The sequence below is a fragment of the Typopeltis vanoorti genome, chromosome 1 (genome assembly GCF_054136105.1).
Source record: "Typopeltis vanoorti isolate ZY-2024b chromosome 1, IOZ_Tvanoo_1.0, whole genome shotgun sequence".
Classification (NCBI taxonomy): domain Eukaryota; kingdom Metazoa; phylum Arthropoda; class Arachnida; order Uropygi; family Thelyphonidae; genus Typopeltis; species Typopeltis vanoorti.
The window spans coordinates 103,069,771-103,088,776 of NC_143549.1; the positions used below are offsets into that span (position 1 = coordinate 103,069,771).

The following is a 19,006-nucleotide window of genomic DNA, read 5'->3' on the forward strand; positions in this document are numbered from 1 at the left end:
GCTGGCCCCTCAGTGCCAACTCACCACAGTCCTACTGACTCATCCGACGTCTTGGATATAGCTGTCCTTCAGAATGTCAACCTACAGTACACCCTGGAATCATTGAATGAATTATCAGACCACAATCCTATTCTGCTCCAACTGGGTTATCAGAGGGGACTTCCCCCTTCGCCTCACACCTTCATTCCCTGGGAAAAACTATCCAAAATGCTTCCAAACTACGTTGATCCCATCCCTCATATTAATTCCAAGGAAGAAATTGATTCTGCAGTCAATAAACTTACTGATCAAATCAACACAGCCATAGCATCTATCACCTCAAATTCAATTGCTTTCAAGCCTAAACGACTACCAGATGACATAATGAACTTAATCAGGGGAAAAAAATAAAGCAAGGTAAAATATATCACAACACTAGAGCACCCCAAGACAAAAAATATCTCAACAAAATGAACAGTGCAGTGAGAGATGCACTTAAAGTCCATAGAAACAAACTATGGGAAGACAAATTAGCCTCCATATCACCTGTTGATGATCAATCCGTTTGGAAGTTCCTGAGAAACATCAAAAACAAAAACAAATCTCTTCCTCCTCTCAAATCTGACCTGAACATTGTTTACACAGATGCAGAAAAAGCCGAAACTATAGCTAAAAATTTAGAAAAACAGTGTGGCCTTTCATACAATAATCTAAATTTCAATCATATTTACAAAGTCCACCGCCACGTCAGACACGTGTTAAAACGGCCTGATACCTGTACCAGCCAACTCACCTACTTCCCCAGCTGAAATTTATGACATTATAAAGAATTTAAAGAATAAAAAAGCTCCAGGGTCTGACGGCATATCCAACAAAGTTATTAAACTGCTACCCCGAAAGGCTATCGTATATCTTACAACAATAATAAATGCTATGTTCAGGTTTAAGTACTTCCCCTCTGCATGGAAGTTGGCAGACGTAGTTCCTATATACAAACCTGGAAAGGATCCTCAGAAGCCTCAAAGTTATCGTCCCATAAGTCTGATTTCTAATTTGGGCAAAATAGCAGAAAAAGCTATCCTTTCCAGAATTCAACTTTCAGTAAAAAAATTAAACATCCTTCCTTTAGAACAGTTTTGGTTTTCGCCAATTTCACAGTACCACCCAACAAATTCATAGACTAATCGAATTCATTATCACAAGTTACAATTGGCACCAATACACCGGAGCAGTTTTTCTTGACTTAGAAAAGGCGGTCGACAAATTATGGCACTTTGGACTACTATACAAGTTGATTTTAGCTGGCATTCCATTAGATCTAGTCCAAATTATAAAGTAATTTCTTAGTGACAGACGAATGCAAGTCAAACTAAATGATATATTATCTACCCAGCGACGCATCTTGGCAGGAGTTCCTCAAGGGTCCCTACTGGCACCGATACTTTTCACGATTTACATGGCGGACATTCCGCACAATCCAATGTCATCTATCATTGCCCTATACGCAGACGACACGGCTATACTAGCCAGATCTATTAAACCGCACCTTGTCACCAAGAAACTGCAAGAAAACCTGCAGAGATTAGAGCACTGGCTCTCGGAATGGAGATTGCAAGTAAACCCTCAGAAGAGTATCGCCATGCTCTTCACTAAAAACTCAATATCTCCCCAAGATGACATCTTCCTATTTAATACCAAGATTTCCTGGAAAGCAGAAGCCAAATATCTGGGTGTACTGCTGGACAAAAAACTAACTTTCAGTCCACATATAAAAGCCTCATGTACAAAAGCATCAAGAGTCATTGCACAGCTTTATTTCTATTGATAAGAGGGTACTCTTATCAATAGAAATAGCAAGCTGGATACCAAAATAAAACTGCTCCTTTATCAGTTGATGATTCGACCCATTATTACTTATGCATCCCCAGCCTGGAGCCACACCTCAAGTACAAATATCCTCAAACTACAGAGAGTGCAAAACAAATGTCTCCGCATGATCTTAAACGCACCATGGTATGTCAGAAATGTCCAGCTCCACCGGGACACAAATATCCCCTACATCTACTCTTTCCTGCAGTCTTCAGCAGTAAAGTTCTTCTCAGCATCCTCTTCACATCCAAATGAATTAGTGCAACAAGCAGCAAATTATGATGAAACAGAATTCTCAAATTACAGGAGACCCAAGGCCATCCTACTTCCAAATGAAGATCTTTAAATCGCACCCACTCAGGCAGAGCACTTAGCTCATAAATTTTTCCTCACACAGCAATCCTTATCAGACAGCAGGGATTATAAAAGCATTTTGCTTCACCCTTATAGTCAGCAACGTCTTGCGTGGTTTTTTTCTTAAATAATTAATTTATTATCATATATTTTAAATAAATAATCACTGTTTATCATCTATGCATTAAAACAGTTGCTGACGTATCAATACAGTATTCACGCACAGTGTTGAACTATTTCTAACAGCTCGAATCATTTTTGTCTAGTTTATTTGAAGCTTTCGTTCTAACTTAGTTATTTTGTTTAGAGTTCAAATGTTTTGCTTGCATTCTAGTAACTAAGTTCTTCCCTCCCGTCTCTTACCTGTGAAATAACAACAAAAATGAGAGAGGGGGGGGGATTGTATCGATATTGAAAACACTTCTCTTACTAGCACTACAAAGTCAGATCTACTTTGAACGTTACAAAATTAGTCGAGGGAAAAGAAGCAGTTCAACACAGTGAGTATTAAAATAATAGGTGGCGCTAACCACTACATATTGCATTTCAGATGTAAAAAAATTACCGACTCATTTCATAAAACGATATAATAAATTAATAGATAAATATCGTTTAACTTTTATTCTACTAAATTTATATTTAATTTTTGTCCAAAATCTTTTATTCCCACCTTTAACGAAAATAATCGCTTCCTTATTGCTTCGCAGTGAACTTTTATTTACGCTTCCATATCAATACTGCTTCATGTACTATGTGAACGCAGCGAATTCCGATCCAGAAATAAAACCTAAAGCTGTCGATTATGCTTTGATGTTCAAACAATAGCAAAATAATAATCATTTAAAAAATTATCATTAATAAAAACAGTAGCAAAATTACAAGATAAGGATTATAAATGTATTCGCATAATCATATAAATTTTTGTTTGTTATAAACTCGAGATAAATTTGTAAAAAAAAATTTAATCAGATAGAAAAATGACACGGGATGGGGAAAATTATCGATTACTGAACGTTATTTTAGGCAATTATTGCGTCTTCGCCCACTATGATATAAATGCGTCTTACTGTTTACCATGATTATGCGAGAAAAGTAGGTCCGGTTTAAGGTTGTTGGTACCCCTAAACTATAAATTTTAAGCCTCCGCTCCCCTCTACAATAAATTTTAGGTTTATATAGCTGGTTGGAAGCCCTTGTCAGAGGCCCTAAGCTGTAACTTGTTTAATACACATGTATACACTTAAATAATATTCGGATCTGATTAATACTCGAAACGGATTACTACCGTACTAAAAAAAAAAAAAAATAATAATAATAATAATAAAAAATCCGACATTCGTTATACATCCTCTGTCCAAAAAGAAACCACACTTTTCGAAAATAGAAGAAACTAGTGGCGCCACCTGCTGTATCTTTTTGTTGTCGAAAGCGGCAACCTTCATTAGTGTTGTGTCAACTCTTTATGACATTTGTTTCATTAGAAGCCGAGTTATAGTTTCAAGAGTGACAGTGTGTTTTGACGAATGGTCGGAAAATGAATTTCAAACAGAGAGTGCGATTGACTTTTGTGTTAAACTTGGTAAAAGTTTTTCCGAAACGCATCAAATGCTTCAAAAAGCATACGGTGATGAATGTTTATCCCGCACTCAAGTTTACGAGTGGTTTAAGCGATTTCAAAGTGGTCGTGAGACGCTTGAGGACGACGAAAAACCGGGTCTTCCAAAAACTGGACTGAGCGAAGTTAACATCAAAAAGGTGCGTGATTTCATCACAGAAAACCCGAACTCGTCCGTGAGATTCATGGAAGATGAAATGGGGATTCCGAAATCAACTGTGCACAACATTTTGACCGAGAGTTTTGGCCTTCGTAAATTGAATTCGCGATTTGTTCCCACAAGTTGACCGACGACCAAAAAATGTATCGAATTAAACACTGCAACGACCTCATTAAAACCGCTAATAAGCACTCAAACTTCCTCGAAACGATCGTTACTGGTGACGAAACGTGGTGTTTTGAGTACGAGCCCGAAATAAAGCCCCAGGGTGCTGAGTGGAGACCACCAGAGGAGGGGCATCCGAAAAAAAGTTACTTGAAGAAGTCAAAAGTAAAGACAATGCTGATTTGTTTCTACGATTCCAAGGGTATTATCCACAAAAAAATTCGTTCCACCTGGCCAAACGGTCAATGATGAGTATTATTTCGAAGTTTTGAAGCAATTGATAGCGAGAATTCGTCGTACGGCATGAATATCGTGATGCAGGCAGCTGGTCACTTTTGCACGATAATGCACCATCTCATCGTTCGAACATTGTGAGACAGTTTTTGAGCAAAAAACCACGTTTGTGTGTTGGATCACTCGCCGTATTCACCTGATTTAGCACCCTCTGACTTCTTTCTCTTCCCCCGACTTCATTTGCCGATGAAAGGAAAGCGATACGACATCACTGAAAACGTGCAAGCGGCATTAACCACGACCCTCAACAGTATCCAAAAACCTATATAAAAAAACTAATTTAAAGAATTAATTGACCGTGCCAAACGCTGTATCGAAGCTGTGGGAGAGTATATTGATTGAAAATAAATGATTTGAATAATCAAAATTGGCCTGTGTTTTATTTTCTAACAAAAATTCGTTTTTTTTTTGAACAGAGGCTGTATATTTCGATTCCCAATGACCTAAATTTTGGAACTGGATATCGTATCCTTTAGCTGTCGTGTCTCACGCGTGTTGTCTTATCGCGAGTACTAGCTCACACTTAAAGAGATCCCATTCACCCCAGGAAGATGGCCGGGTGGTCCCCTACTCCAGGAACTTGGTAAGATCACGCCTGCTGCAAGTTGACCACAGAAAGGTTCCATCAATTCCACTTAGAACTGGAGACATGATGCTGCCCTTGGTTCCTTCGCACAGAGAGCCACGTCCATCATGAATCATTCCGAAACTGCAACGAGAACACAGATAATATTAGCTAATGAATATAAATATACATTTATATAATGATATATATTGCAATGACATGACAAGCAAGATGTGCTCTTTTTTTTTTTTTTGGTTTCACGAATCTGAATCTCGCTTTTATTCACAGGTTTAGTTTGGAAGAGAATTTAACTCCCGTCTACACCATCCATTTATTCTTGGCATAAATAACTTATGAAGCAAGGTCGCTTATGTAAAAGTAAATGCCTGAGGATGATTGTCAGCAACCAAACAGACTATGAATAAGCTGCAGAAATGTATGCCAGAACCTTACGTTCTGACATATCTTCGATTTCCATGAAAAGGCAGCTAAGTAAACACTATTACCAAACACTGTTTAGATCCAAATTGAATTGAGTACAGCTCACCCTTATGGAAGAGTGAACTGTTGGAAAGTTGTAGTGTGAGGAGATGAATCACGATACCCACTTTTCAAATAAGATGGATATGTTTGGGTATGTCAGCTTTTGACCAGAGTGTGCATTATCCCAACTGTTGCTGAGCATCTTGTCGATAGTGCTATAGCGTAAATTCGAACTGGAACTTTCTTTTCAGAATGCCAGGAAACATTGTACAGCATTCAAGACAATTATATTTTGTCTACTCAGTGGCGTTTCTATGGAAATATACATTGAAATGTTTGCCAAAATATTTCAATCAATGTACATCATTGAATTAAATATACTGAATTTTAATTTACTGTAATGAATTAAATGTGCAGAATTTCAGTGTACAGAAAAACTACAGGTTATTGGAATTTCTCATATGTTTTATATTAAAATTTTGATCTAACTCTATGATACACTTTGCCCACTTATGGATTCAATTCTTCGGTCCAGCACAATAAGATTAAGAAAAGAAAACATCAAATACTAAAATTAACCTCGTCACTTCGAGCCCTGTCTGACCGCAGAATAAATACTTTGAGAGCAGCTAAACTGCGTAACTAGGATATAGTTAATACTCCCACTTCGACTGCTGTAATGGTAACTTAGCTGCAGTAAATGAAGAATGATGCCACTCCATGTTATTATGAATTTTTGAGATCTTTACGGTAAATCCCATTCTATGAAAAACCACAGTTTCCGTGAGGACAAACTTTAGTACTTTGTAACTTGGGTACCGGCTAACTTACTTCAAATTTAAAAACACTTATAATGGTTCTTTGCATCCTACACAGGATTCGAACCCTTGTCATTCCAACCAAAAGGCACTGTCGATACCCACCGAGCAATGGTAGCTGTCAATTTTTTCCAAGTTTAGGCGTCTCTACTCGCTCTAATGAATGTTAAACCCGGTCTAATAAGGGGCATTGTGCTGTTTTATACATGAAAAATGCTTGCGACTCTCCAATTGTTTCTATGTATCCTGTTGTTCGTTTCACTAAGATTTTTTTTTTTAATGCAAATTCCAACCATCCATGAAAGACAGTGTCATATTTAAGATTGGAAACCTTAAACATGTTACTATCGTGGGTAATCCGGAATCTTGGTCCAAACATTGCACGTTTTCAAGCCGCCACTTTAGTCCAATAGATCGGGATAATCTGCAAGACAGCATTGAAAATCAGTCACCTCGACACTTTCATAAACATCTAAACATCAATGTCACGTTGGGATTCGAACCGAGAGCCGTTGGTTAAAGAGCGGAAGCACTTGAAAAAAAAAAGCTTCAAGTCTATTGATTGAAACGGAATGTGACAAATCCAGGTTTGAAACTCCTGCAATATGTAATCAATCACAAATCCTCGACGTGATTTTTTAAGTTAGATCCAAATATACTCTTTCTCTATAAATCATAGCAGTGATTTAATGTTATAGTTACTGATTCGCATTTGAAAATAAATCTAAACTCACTACTCACTTATGTCCTATTTCATGAGCCACCGTGAATGCCAATGCTAATCCTGTGTCTTCATTGATGGTACAGCTACGATACCTGCTGCACATACCACTTACTGGAGCATAACCTGAAATGATAAATGGGTGGTCATATAATCTCTCTCTCTCTCTCTTTCTTTCTTTCTTATACATTCACTTTCTAGCATCACTTTTTTAAGCTTTTTTTTTCTTATAAGATAATTTTATTTTTTATGATGCCTTTAGTTTTCTACGATCCACTATGCTATTACAACTAGCACTAGTAAGATTTGGTATGAAACTTAACCATCCTATAAACAAAAGCTTGTAAAACAAGTTCTACTTCCAGGAAAGTGGTTTCTAATTAATGACACCAAAACTTGAATCTTCGGGATGGGAAAAGAGGTTTGTGAGCTCCATTTATTCATTCATTCAAAGCTTAAAAATTATATTTGTGAGGCAGAAATAATGACGTCATTAATGATTCACCAATCATTAATGTTCATATTCCACTCACCTAAAGTATCGCATGGTTCATCCTTCCAGGAGCAGATGTCCAATCCTGTTAGTAGAACAGCGTGGTCATGATGGGATCCTTTCGTAGTTTGCAGTGTGGATTGCCACTGACAGAAACTCGACAAAGACTGTTCAGCATTATGCACAAGGCTGAGTCCGGGCTAATAAATATGAAACAATGTGAACTTCGTACTGTATAACACGTTGTCTTTAATTGAAAGCAGTTTGTTTTAAATGACAAAATATTTCTTATTATTTTTTTAAGTTGCATACACATTACAAGTTCTCAGACAATTCAGTATGTAGATCTCCATACAATGCTGCTATTTAGCTATTAAAAAAATCTACCATTCGCTAATAGATTCTCAAACTAATAGATTCTCTAACTCCAACAATCCTATAAGTACCTTTTACTCAAAATCCTTTTGCTCAATAATGGTGTTTGAGTAAAAGGTAATTGTGCTCAATGGTGTTTGAGTATAAGTACCTTTTACTCAAACGCCATTATTATCCTTCGAGTCTTATTTATAAGTATCGTACTTAATGCATTTCTCGTGATGTTACATAACATTCAAAACAGCAAAAGAGCATTTTTTAGAGTTAAAAGCAAGTCCTTAAAATGATAAAATTAATTATTTGTTCCTTATGGATATTTTTATCTTACCTCTTCCCCTTCAAGAAGAATCAGTCCAACCAGGACGATACTGACATTATTACCGATTGTTCTGTCTTGATACAATGTTGCCACCTAGATGAAAAAAAAAAAAAAAAAAAAAAGAAAGAAATAATAGCTGTCCTACCAAAAGTTAATGGAAACATAAACAGGATTTGTTTACATTTAAAGAAGATTCGTTTAAATTCTATTTTATGGACAGAAATTAACGTTTTCCTTCTGTTGCAACAAGTGATCGATGTGAAAACGAGTTGTACTCTTCCTTTAAAACATTATTACTAATAACCACTAATGAAAAAGATCATTTTGGCATTACCCATTTTGCGTTTCATTTCACGTCTGGACTCTGGTGAAAACTGCAAGGATTCGAAGCTATTCTCTTTAGACTACACGTTTATAATCATTGCTTTCGAAAATGTAATGGGTTGTATCATAAAACTGAATATAGCAGTTATGATTCCGTGTATCATAGCAACAGTGGACCTAACCCACACTCACGTTAAGGTGTTCTCCAGGCATTCTCCATACCCAAATACATCCATAAAATGGAAGAGCGTGTAGTGTAGTGCAATCATCGCACCACTGAACGGAGTTCCGTTGCTTCAAGGTTCAGTCGCTGTTTTTCCTTGGACAATGTCAATCTACAAAAGTTTATTTGGGCAGCACGCTAACGAATAAGTAACTAGACTTTTCAAGGAACAGTGGCTCTTTATCTGGATTGCTTATTTGTTGTTGCAATAACAAGTAGAGAATTTTTTTTCCCCTGATATCCGCCTATCATTCCCCTCTGAAATGCTGTTAATCCTTTTGGTATACTATTTCTTTGTTAAGCAGGATCAAAATGATTTCAGACGACTGGTGATCTATTCATATACATTATCTTGCAACCACAGCGTGTCCCGTGATTTCTGGTCCGACAGTATAGTTTGGTTTGAAGTTTTAATCCCAAAAGATACTCAATAGGATTGAGATTTGGTGATTGGCAATTAAGCTGTCTATCATATATAACCTGGATGTATAGCACTTATGTACCAGTTATAGCCACTGAACTTTCAATCCTTTAACATTAATCAATTACCGACTTCATTCCCAATGTTGACATGTCGTAGTGAATGGTGTTTACCTTTGATCACACCACTCTCTAAATACCCGAGATACTGTTGCAGTGAACCATCATAGCAAGGCAACGATTTATGAGATGTTCTTACTAACTGACTCCCACTATCAGCCTTCTTTCCATTTCGAGATCATTTAAGTGAAGACACTTTTTCAGAAAAGCATTTAGAAACCTCAGACGGTAATCTACCATCTATTCAGAGAAGGTGAATGGAGCGGGTTCCGTTTAGCTTAAAGGTAGCTCGAATATTTTGGCTACTGTGTGTGTGTGTATGTGTGTATTAATAGTTTTATGTTATGTATATAGTATACGATCTTAAATAATGACATTTCCTTTACTTCAGTGATTGCATAACATCCTCTTATGAAAAAGAGAAAACTTTTGGTATGTAGTTGGAGATATATGATTATATGACACCTACAGGGAGTCCAAAGACTCGTCGAGGGAGGGTACCCACTCCACAACTCTGTCCATCACTACGAACCGCAACTACTTTCATCATCACACACCGATGCCATCTACCGCCGACCACCACCACCAGTATTTTCACAGACAATCACAAACATCCATGCCCACTGCAGGATTCGAACCCACCCGCAGCCTTTTGGCTAGAAAGCGGATACGCTAACCGCTCAGCCAACCAGATCGGCATATTTGTTAGTTTAATTATCATTTTAATGTGTTCATTTTTATTTAATCTATCACTTAATCTCTCTCTCTATTATCTAGTTATTAAATTAAATAAGAAACGTATTTTTTGTTGGATTAGAGAGGCAATCAATTGTAAATGTAATGATTGTTAATTTGCGCTGTGTTCAAATGGATCAGAATTCTGTGTTCTGTTTTCCAACTGTTACCAATCACCTACTGAATAAAAAAAAAATGTAGCCTGTTAGATCTCAGTGGGGTTCATTTTGAAGCTGATCCTAAAGCGGATGCAAAGTTATGCTTAAGTTATAAACCAGTGGAATTCATTTACTTCGATTGTTATTTTAAATACGGAGTAACCAATCAATTTTTCAAAGAAAACAACTTTGTTATTAGCTTACCATGTTGAACACCGTCAGAACGTAGGTGGTCACATTCTCCGTTCCGTGTTTTTTAACCATTTTTCGATCTACCACCACTAAAGTTTCGAGACTTCTCTTTCGACTCCGACGAGTTCCGACACTTCGAGACAGATGATTCCCATTGACTTCTTCCAATGATCTTTTATGCCGTCTAGGAAACTCTCCAGGTAACCAGAAATGTCTTCGACTTGGTTTGTGAGGCATGTCTGTTTAGGAAACGGAATGCGTAATTAAGTATTAGTTTATTAATAGGACTGCTGCTTTCATTAATACAGATGCATAAAAAAAGGGTTCTTTGTAAATAGAAATATTATCACTTTAATCCTTACAGAAGTGTTATTAAAAAGTTTATGGCTTTAAGAAAATATCGTATATGATTTAAGGGAAAAAAAAAAGAGCTTGGCAAAAATGTCGCCATAATCATGTTAGTTCCCATCCACGTCACATCTCCAGTGACAGTTCTTCAATCTTTTGCGAAGATGTTTTATTTCCAACACGTTTTCTTCATCATTCCAATGGTGCACCTCTCTGCTTAATCATCTTCCAGATTTAACCGAAAGTTACTTTAATGCAATGTCAGTATATGTGCCAACTTGGGCACATCCTTCCAACGAAGCTAGTTATGGATTTTTTTCCCCGGTTACTTTATCCGATAAATGAAATATAACCATGATGAATGGAACACGACAAATTCTTGATGTATTCCAAGTGAATATCAGCAATTCATAATACCAATGGAAGAGATGCTGAGAGAGCAGAGATTACAACATAACAAACTCCCGCCTAGAACAGGAGCGATGCCAAATTTTTACTCTTGTCAAATTTCAAAAACTCCAAGTAATAATAAGGCAGCACCTGTTTTGAGTTGTCACAGTTAAAATTCGCTCTGTAAATATCCTAAGGAAAGACTAATATTGGGTAACTTTCTTTCTTATCAATTATTTATTTGTACATCTTCCTAAATTATGTGTCCCAACTGATTTTTAAATATTCATTTCCTATATTCATCAGTATGAAGTGAATGCAATTTTTGGCGCATCCTCTCATGAGCTTTCGAGTTTAAAAAAGAAGCTTATTGTTCATTAAAACAATAGGCTGAAAAATATTAAATATAATTATGAAAATTAGTCAATAAAGTCCTTTTCTCTGAACCACCACAAAAAGAAAAAGAAGATATTCAATATATAAAAACTATTGCAATTCCGTTTGTAAGTGGTATCTCCTACAACACAAAATAAGAGTAACATTTAAACCAATAGAATCTATTCGTAAACTACTAAGATCTCCAAAAGACAACCACCCCTTTCTATAAATATGCTGGAATTTATAATATTCCATGCTCATGTGACTCTAGTTACATCGGACAGACCTCGAGAAACCTTGAATTCAGGCAAAAAGAGCACATTGGCTATGTTAAAAACAACAGACAGGACATTTCTGGTCTATCGTCTCATTTCTCTACAACTAACCATGTCATCGAGTGGGACAAAAGTCGTTCCCCTTACTTAGAGGAAGATTACCATTCAAGAATTTTCAAAGCAGCAGCCACAGTCGCCCGTTCTACTGTCAACCTTAACAGAAATCAAGGCCTAATACTTCCAGAAATATGGAAAACCCTAATCAAATCTTTAAAAACAAAAGAAATGAACTTTAATACAAACTACAGAAAGTCTCTTAGCAACAGCTAGCTAATCTTGTACACGCGATACGTGCTTCACGCACGTTAGATACTATTTTATTTGTAACTATTCTAGTCAGTTTTTTACAGTTATTCTTGTCAGTTTTATAGTTACACATAATTGTGAGATTGTTTCAGCCTATATGTAAGTGCCCTGAAGACGCCAACAGTTAAAGTTTGGCGAAACTAGTTGGTTAAGTTAATAAAATTGATCAACACTTGATCTGTAAACCAAAAATATTATTACATATTATTATTCAGTTAAGTTAGGCGACTTCCAATCGGACTTTTAAAAGTTGGCACAGAAATTAATATTATTTTTGAATATTAAGGATTAGTACTTACGAGGATTAGTACTCGTAGTACTTCTAGTGATATTTTAATACTTTCGGAACTTTTAGTGATATTTTAGTACTTTCAGCACTCTCAGTTTCGATAATTAGTACTTTCAATTTCGATAATTAGTACTTTTTGTACTTTTAGTATACATATTTTAATACATTTGGTACTTTTGTCGATATTTTAGTACTTTCAGTACTTTCATTTTTAGATATTAGTACTTTAGATATTTAGGTACTTTAGCTAAGATATTTTATTTTGTACTTTTAGTTTAGGTACTTTTAGATATTTGAATACTTTTAGTTTACTACATAGTGAATATACATACCCCGTCACTGATATGTACTAACAGACCTATTTTTAAGTAATGTTTATTTTACACTTCGGTAATTTAACATCGCTTTTACGAGTATGAAATATGCCTGTACTAATTCTAAGTTTAGTAGTTCTTTTCTGTTTGGCATATAAAATTGCGAATTTTACTTTAAAGGATAAGCTTTACTAATGTTCTATATCTAAACTTCTTTTACTATTGAAAATAAATATTAACTGCGATATTTTGAATTGTTTTTGAGAAGCTTAAAAGGCCTTGGAGGATTATTGACTTAATAATGAATACGAATTAATCGTTTAAAAACAGCATTAACGATTAAATCTATTAATTAGATTTACGTGCAGATACACGCATGCACAGTGTTCCCATGCATGCTTACATACCTATATAGAAGATATTTTATATAACCTACATCTCTTTTTCTTTCCACAAAAATGGATTTGATCTTGAGTGGCCTCTCCTTGACCTTCAAATATCTTCGCTAAACCTTTCTTATCACCAACTTCATCCTTTATCTCTCTGAATGTAGTGGACCGCTTTTTCATCACATGAGGTACTGGAGATGATGCTTCCTCACTACTCCCTCCGTGGCTGCCAGATAGGGGTTCGATAAGAAATTCTTCCTTGTCCGTCTTGATAAATCCTTTCTGTTAAAAAAAAAAAAAAAAAAAAAAAAAACGATAAATAAAAAATAAAAAGTTGTTCATCACAATGTAATGTAGTTTTTGACCTAAATCTAGTTAAAAAAACACATACACACACACGTGTGTGTGTGTGTGTGTGTGTGTGTGTGTGTGTGTGTGTGTGTGTGTGTGTGTGTGTGTGTAAAGAAAGAAACAAATAGTCGTATTAGATATTTTAAATATTATTCATGAGAAGTTGAAATAAACTTTCTACTGATTCTCCACCTGTAAAGCGAAGGCCTAAAATTATTCAAGAAGACGGTAGCATTGTTGGCCAGTCGCCACGATCGCTCGAGGTGAGCGATATATATGCACATTCTCTCAAGTACACAGTATGCGTTTGCCAACTTAGTGATGAAGATGAGTGTGCGTTCACTGTCATCGCGTCTTTGTAAAAGGCTTTAAAAAATAAAACAAAAAAAAAACAACAACTTAAATTAGGGAAGAGAGGTGAAAGGCTGAGAGATAGTCGGTTACGCCCTAGTAGACAGGGCAACGTGCTTGTCAGTGACATGGAGGTATTGCTTTAAGGTTAAATGAACACAATTGTGATGGTTTGGCAGCCGTGAAGTCATTCTTTTGTAGGTTTCCAGATCGTCGTGTGTGTGTGTGTGTGTGTGTGTGTGTGTGTGTGTGTGTGTGTGTGTGTGTGTGTGTGTGTGTGTGTGTGTGTGTGTGTGTGTGTGTGCGTGCGTGTGCGATCGTATTCTGCACACTCAGTGAAATTCAACGTATTCAACCTCTTTTTTGTTTTCTTTCGTTGTCTTTCTTTCATAATCATATCTTGAATTTAGTATTACTAATTAAATATTCTAAATAATTCGAAACACAATCTATGGTGACTCTGATTGATACTAAACCTAATCTATTCTCCACGCTGCCTCACCTAATATGAAAATTCTGTGACCCATTTATTATTTCAAAGTTGTCTCTGGATACAAATACAAAAAAAATAAATAAAATATTCTCGCCAAGGTGTGCCTTTGGCGACCTTCCTTTTCCCTAATTATGACTGGCATAACTAGAATATTCTGCGCGCATGCTAAAAGATCAGGGTTGTACAGTTCACAAGAACTTGGAGGAGAAACTGACATTAGATCCAACAGGAGAAAACGTTTTGCTTAAATAAACTCCCAAAATACGTCGAATGCAATATTTTTTTTTTGTTCTATTCGTTTTTTTTAAAGTACCATTCGTAATATCCAACTATCTCCACAGACCGATTGCAAAAATGCTCAAAACTTCAAGTCAACCTCACTTTACGAAGTTAATTAAGGGTTCGTCGCTATTAATTGTTATTTAGTTAATTCCATAACTAAATGAGTTTAGTTCTACAATAGTTGAGGACAGTTTTTTAAATAAAATTATATTAATTGCTTTTTTCAACAATCGTTGTAATAGATTTATTGACAATTTTCAGTGTATATACAGTGGCACTGGGAGCTTCTCCAAAGTTAAGCTTGATAAAATAGCTTTCGAGAGACAACTGTTTCGAAAACGTCTATTACAGTAGGAGGAATGCGCCCTTGGTTGGAAATAATCTGGACTGGAGTTCCATTAGGAAGTGAGGAGCATTTTATAAGGTAAGGTTTCACAATCATTATTCGGATTCTATGGAGATAAGCAAGTAATAGTGAAAATATCGATAAACTTTTGAATTACTGTGGTATGCATACATCTTTTGCTAAATGTGTAGTAAGTTTTTATAAATGCATTACTACAATTTGCTCGTAAAGTTAAACTCTAACATTTTTTTTATTTCTCCAAAATTCACCAATCACTGAATTTATGAATCATCGTCGAATATGTTCACCTTAGGATATTAGATAGATTAAGTTAATTTATGTTTTTAGATATTTTGTTTTCTTAAAGTTTAATGCTTTTAAACTTTCGAATATGAAATTGACAAAAACTGATTTTTTATTTTATTTTTAAATTTTTTTTTTACCAAACTGTGTTTTATATTATCATTTTATAACAGCGCCCCCTTTACATCGCAGAGAAATATGCTGAATAAATATATTATCATGCAGACGATATCATCGCTTCCTTGAGTTACTAAGCAACCAGAGTCTTTTTAATGGTTCGCTAAGGGAAGAGTCCTTATAAAGTTCAAATACAGACCTGTAACATCTGAAAGAATCTGTTTAAATATATTTTATATTAACTAAAACAAGGACCGCTTTATTTAGTAATAAAAGTGATAACTCAAAGTTAAGCCTAAATATACATGACCGGAATAATCATTGCAACCCTGATTTTATTCAAAACTGCTGATAAAGGGCTACTTTAATTGATATCAAACCTTGATTTAAATGTATTGTAAGCATGACAACCGATAGCATATGTCGCATCGGGTTTCAGATTCATTTTCCACACAGTTCAAGCTGTATAAAATTTAACCGTCCGCCCACCTGCTTGTTGCAGTCAACAAGAAAACCTTGAGAGCGTTTGGAATTCCAACCTAAAATACCGTTCCACATATCACCGCTCTGTGACAGGTAGGATGAGAAACACCCACTTGGCCAAAACTTCTGCTCGAGGTGCCAAATGACGAGTTTCCAAAATAAGCCGACGACGCTCTCAGCCACCGAGAAGTGACAAAGAGGCAAGTGAAGAAAGAGATGGAGAAGGATGATTTACGACGATAAGATTGAAAAGGAAGCGGGGATAAAGTTCTGGAGTCACGAGAGTCGTTTCACCTTGACCGTTTGATTGACATGCTTGAACAACCCAAAGAAATTAATTCGACACACTTGACTCCAAATTATTAGAAAGAAAGTGTTCATTACAGAAACTGAAGACAGACCTAATAGGTTTTTTAACCAGTTGATGATGCTTCAAGGAAAAAGGGGTTGAGCTTTAGCTACGACATACACAAATATTTCTTTTACTTTCCTCGTGATAAAAGGTAAGTATATTGTGAAATGACAATAAAAATCCTTTTTACATGAATCCCAAACACAAAAGGTGGTAAACCAATAGTCATTTAATGTCGTGGGCTACCTATGGATAATATAATGAAACTGTGCTCTAAAGATGAAATATGGCACTTTTTTCAGCCCTTCAAAAAAAAAAAAAAAAGACGGGGTCCCTTATTGCGTGGTGAAATTCGTCTACATCCTAAAACATATGCAAAACATCTCTTCCACAGTGAAATTTGAATTATAGCCTATTGATTAAGAGAGCGAATATGTTATTCACTCACTTACCTAGGACGACCAGTTGTATGACCCATCTCTCTCTCTCTCTCTTCATTCCTTCCATCCAAGGATGGGTTGAGTTCTATGGTTAGGGATTTACAGGCATTTTTTTTTTTTTTTACTTTTTATTAATGCTGCTCGCTTTCCATTTCTCTACTGCATTTATATGAACGGGTGTGCTATGCCTGTTTGTGTTCATGGGACTGGTTTCTCCGTTTATGGGATGAAAACTCCCCGAGTAATCAGAGTAATACCCTCCCACCTTCGTAAGAGACCAGCTAACTCACCTTTGGTTATAAAAGTTCTTATAAAGATTCACCTAGTAGACTGTATTCGACCCCAAGTTATTTTCTAACCAAATGGCATCATTTACTGAGCTACGGAGGTTAAAATAATAGTTTTATACCAGGTGGAGTGCTTACTATATAGGCCTTAAATAAATTTAGATAGTTTACGAAAGTTTATCAATTAAAAAAAACAAACAAAAAAAAGGTAAGCTCTTGACGGACTTTCTTACAATGATATTAACCCATGCAAGGAGTTGCCCTCTGAAAATCAACCACTATGAATATAAAGTGGGTCCTTGTCTCTTCATAGGGATATCTTATCCATGCTGGTATGCAAAATATTTCACAAATATCCTATGCATTGTTATCGATAATATAACACAACGATCACAAATGAATCTAAACGGACAGCAGGATGTACTTGCTCTTCAAAACCATTCCTTCAGCAGTCGTTTTCAAAATCGCAGCAGCCAGAAAATAAACGTGGTTTAAAGCAAAGACTAGTTAATCGAAATACATTTGGATTTAAGTAGAAGCCAGTGATTTCCCAATTCGGGATAATAGAAGATTAGATAAGCCAGAGTTTACATACAGGACTATATTAAGAAGGAATTCTTATCTACACCACCGAGTTCATCCTTATCATTCTACACTGATTGTCTCTTGGTGAAAGGGTGAAAAACATTTTTTTAATACCAGCTCATTAATTATATATATATATATATTCATATTTACTGACTGAATTCCGAGAATTAGAAAAACAAATTAACTCGTGAAGTCACAAGCTCGCATATGCCTAACAACAGAACTTTAGCCCGGACTGTAGCTTCAGTTCAAACTTAATTTCAGTTCATAGTCTGTTTTTTGTAGAGTACAATGTTTATTTTCGTAGTTTTTTGTGTTTGCTTTTAATGCTCTCACGCCTGAAGAAGTCGACATTCCGACGAAACATGTGTGTTAGAGTAAATTAATTTGTTTTTCTAATTCTCGGAATTCAGTCTGTAAATAATATGAACATATCTACATACCGAGTCAATATAGCTGATTTATTTATTTATTCGTATGGAGTTGCCTGCCTTTTCTCCCCCATCCCTATCGGGGCAAGTTGATTCCCCTCATGGGGGGGAGGTTAAGTATTTATGGCTGTAGATCTGTGTGTAAAAACTGGACACACGGATCCGTGTGTCCAGTTTATCTGGGTTAAAAAAAAAAAACCAGATAAACTGGGGAAAAAAACCTGCTGTACACCCTCAAGATCGGCTAACTTAGCTATGGCCGAGGAAGATCTTTAAGCTCCTCACGTCGGCGACGAAAATCGAACCTAGGCTACTCCTTCCCCAGGAATAAGGTTACGAAGCGCAAAGCCACTAGGCTAGGCAGGATATGTATTAGGGCATAGGGAACTTGAAACACTCTCTCTGGTTCTACTAAGCCTGTTATGGGTTTTATATTATTTTGCATAATTTTCCTATTAAAAAGTTAATCAACTTTTAATCTAAAATGGAAACGGAATTTAAAATTGAATAATAAATCTTATCTCTATCAAAAGGATAGAATTTTGATAGAGATAAGATTTTCTCAAAAATAGTTTTCAGATTATTATTATTATATTATTATCAGTTCAGAGCCATCAATTTATATGTATCTATAGCAGAGGTTTCCAAAGTATGGGTTTCCCCTCAAACTGAAAAGAACGAATAAATTTCTGGCAGGAAATATTTTGTTAAATACATGAGAGAAAATGTTTTGAATTCCTTGCTTGGTTGAGGTAATTTAGTTGTTATATAGTACTGTGGAATCCAAACTCACAGAGTCTCGGTTTTAAAAAGCAAACAACAATATGTACGTTCTTAGAAATAGTTTGAATGTATTTTGAAATTTTAAACTACGACAATATAACATACAAGTAGCCAGTATTGACAGTGATAATGCTTGATATTGAAAAGTTTATATGCACACTTTTCAATATTAACCAAAGCATTATAACGACTTACTCGGTAACGTGTTAGGCTACCTCTGACCGAGATAACCGTTTGCATCCTACTTGACATCGATTCCACTAGATCA

The 19,006-nt window shown here is 35.8% G+C and overlaps 1 protein-coding gene across 2 annotated transcripts in view; it reads right to left on the reverse strand.

Annotated features, from left to right (window-relative positions):
• Positions 1-19,006, reverse strand: part of LOC150110262 (A disintegrin and metalloproteinase with thrombospondin motifs 16-like) — a 127,808-nt gene that overhangs the window by 75,055 nt on the left and 33,747 nt on the right. The window contains exons 4-9 of one of the 2 annotated variants that reach the window (XM_090398724.1): positions 13,179-13,413; positions 10,395-10,621; positions 8,220-8,303; positions 7,557-7,716; positions 7,044-7,149; positions 5,008-5,145 (exon numbers count right to left, since the gene is read on the reverse strand). In XM_090398724.1, coding sequence (XP_090254850.1) covers positions 5,008-5,145; positions 7,044-7,149; positions 7,557-7,716; positions 8,220-8,303; positions 10,395-10,621; positions 13,179-13,413 — 950 coding nt within the window. Of the gene's footprint in view, positions 1-5,007; positions 5,146-7,043; positions 7,150-7,556; positions 7,717-8,219; positions 8,304-10,394; positions 10,622-13,149; positions 13,414-19,006 lie in introns of those variants that run through there. The other variant, XM_090398731.1, reaches the window with a different exon arrangement.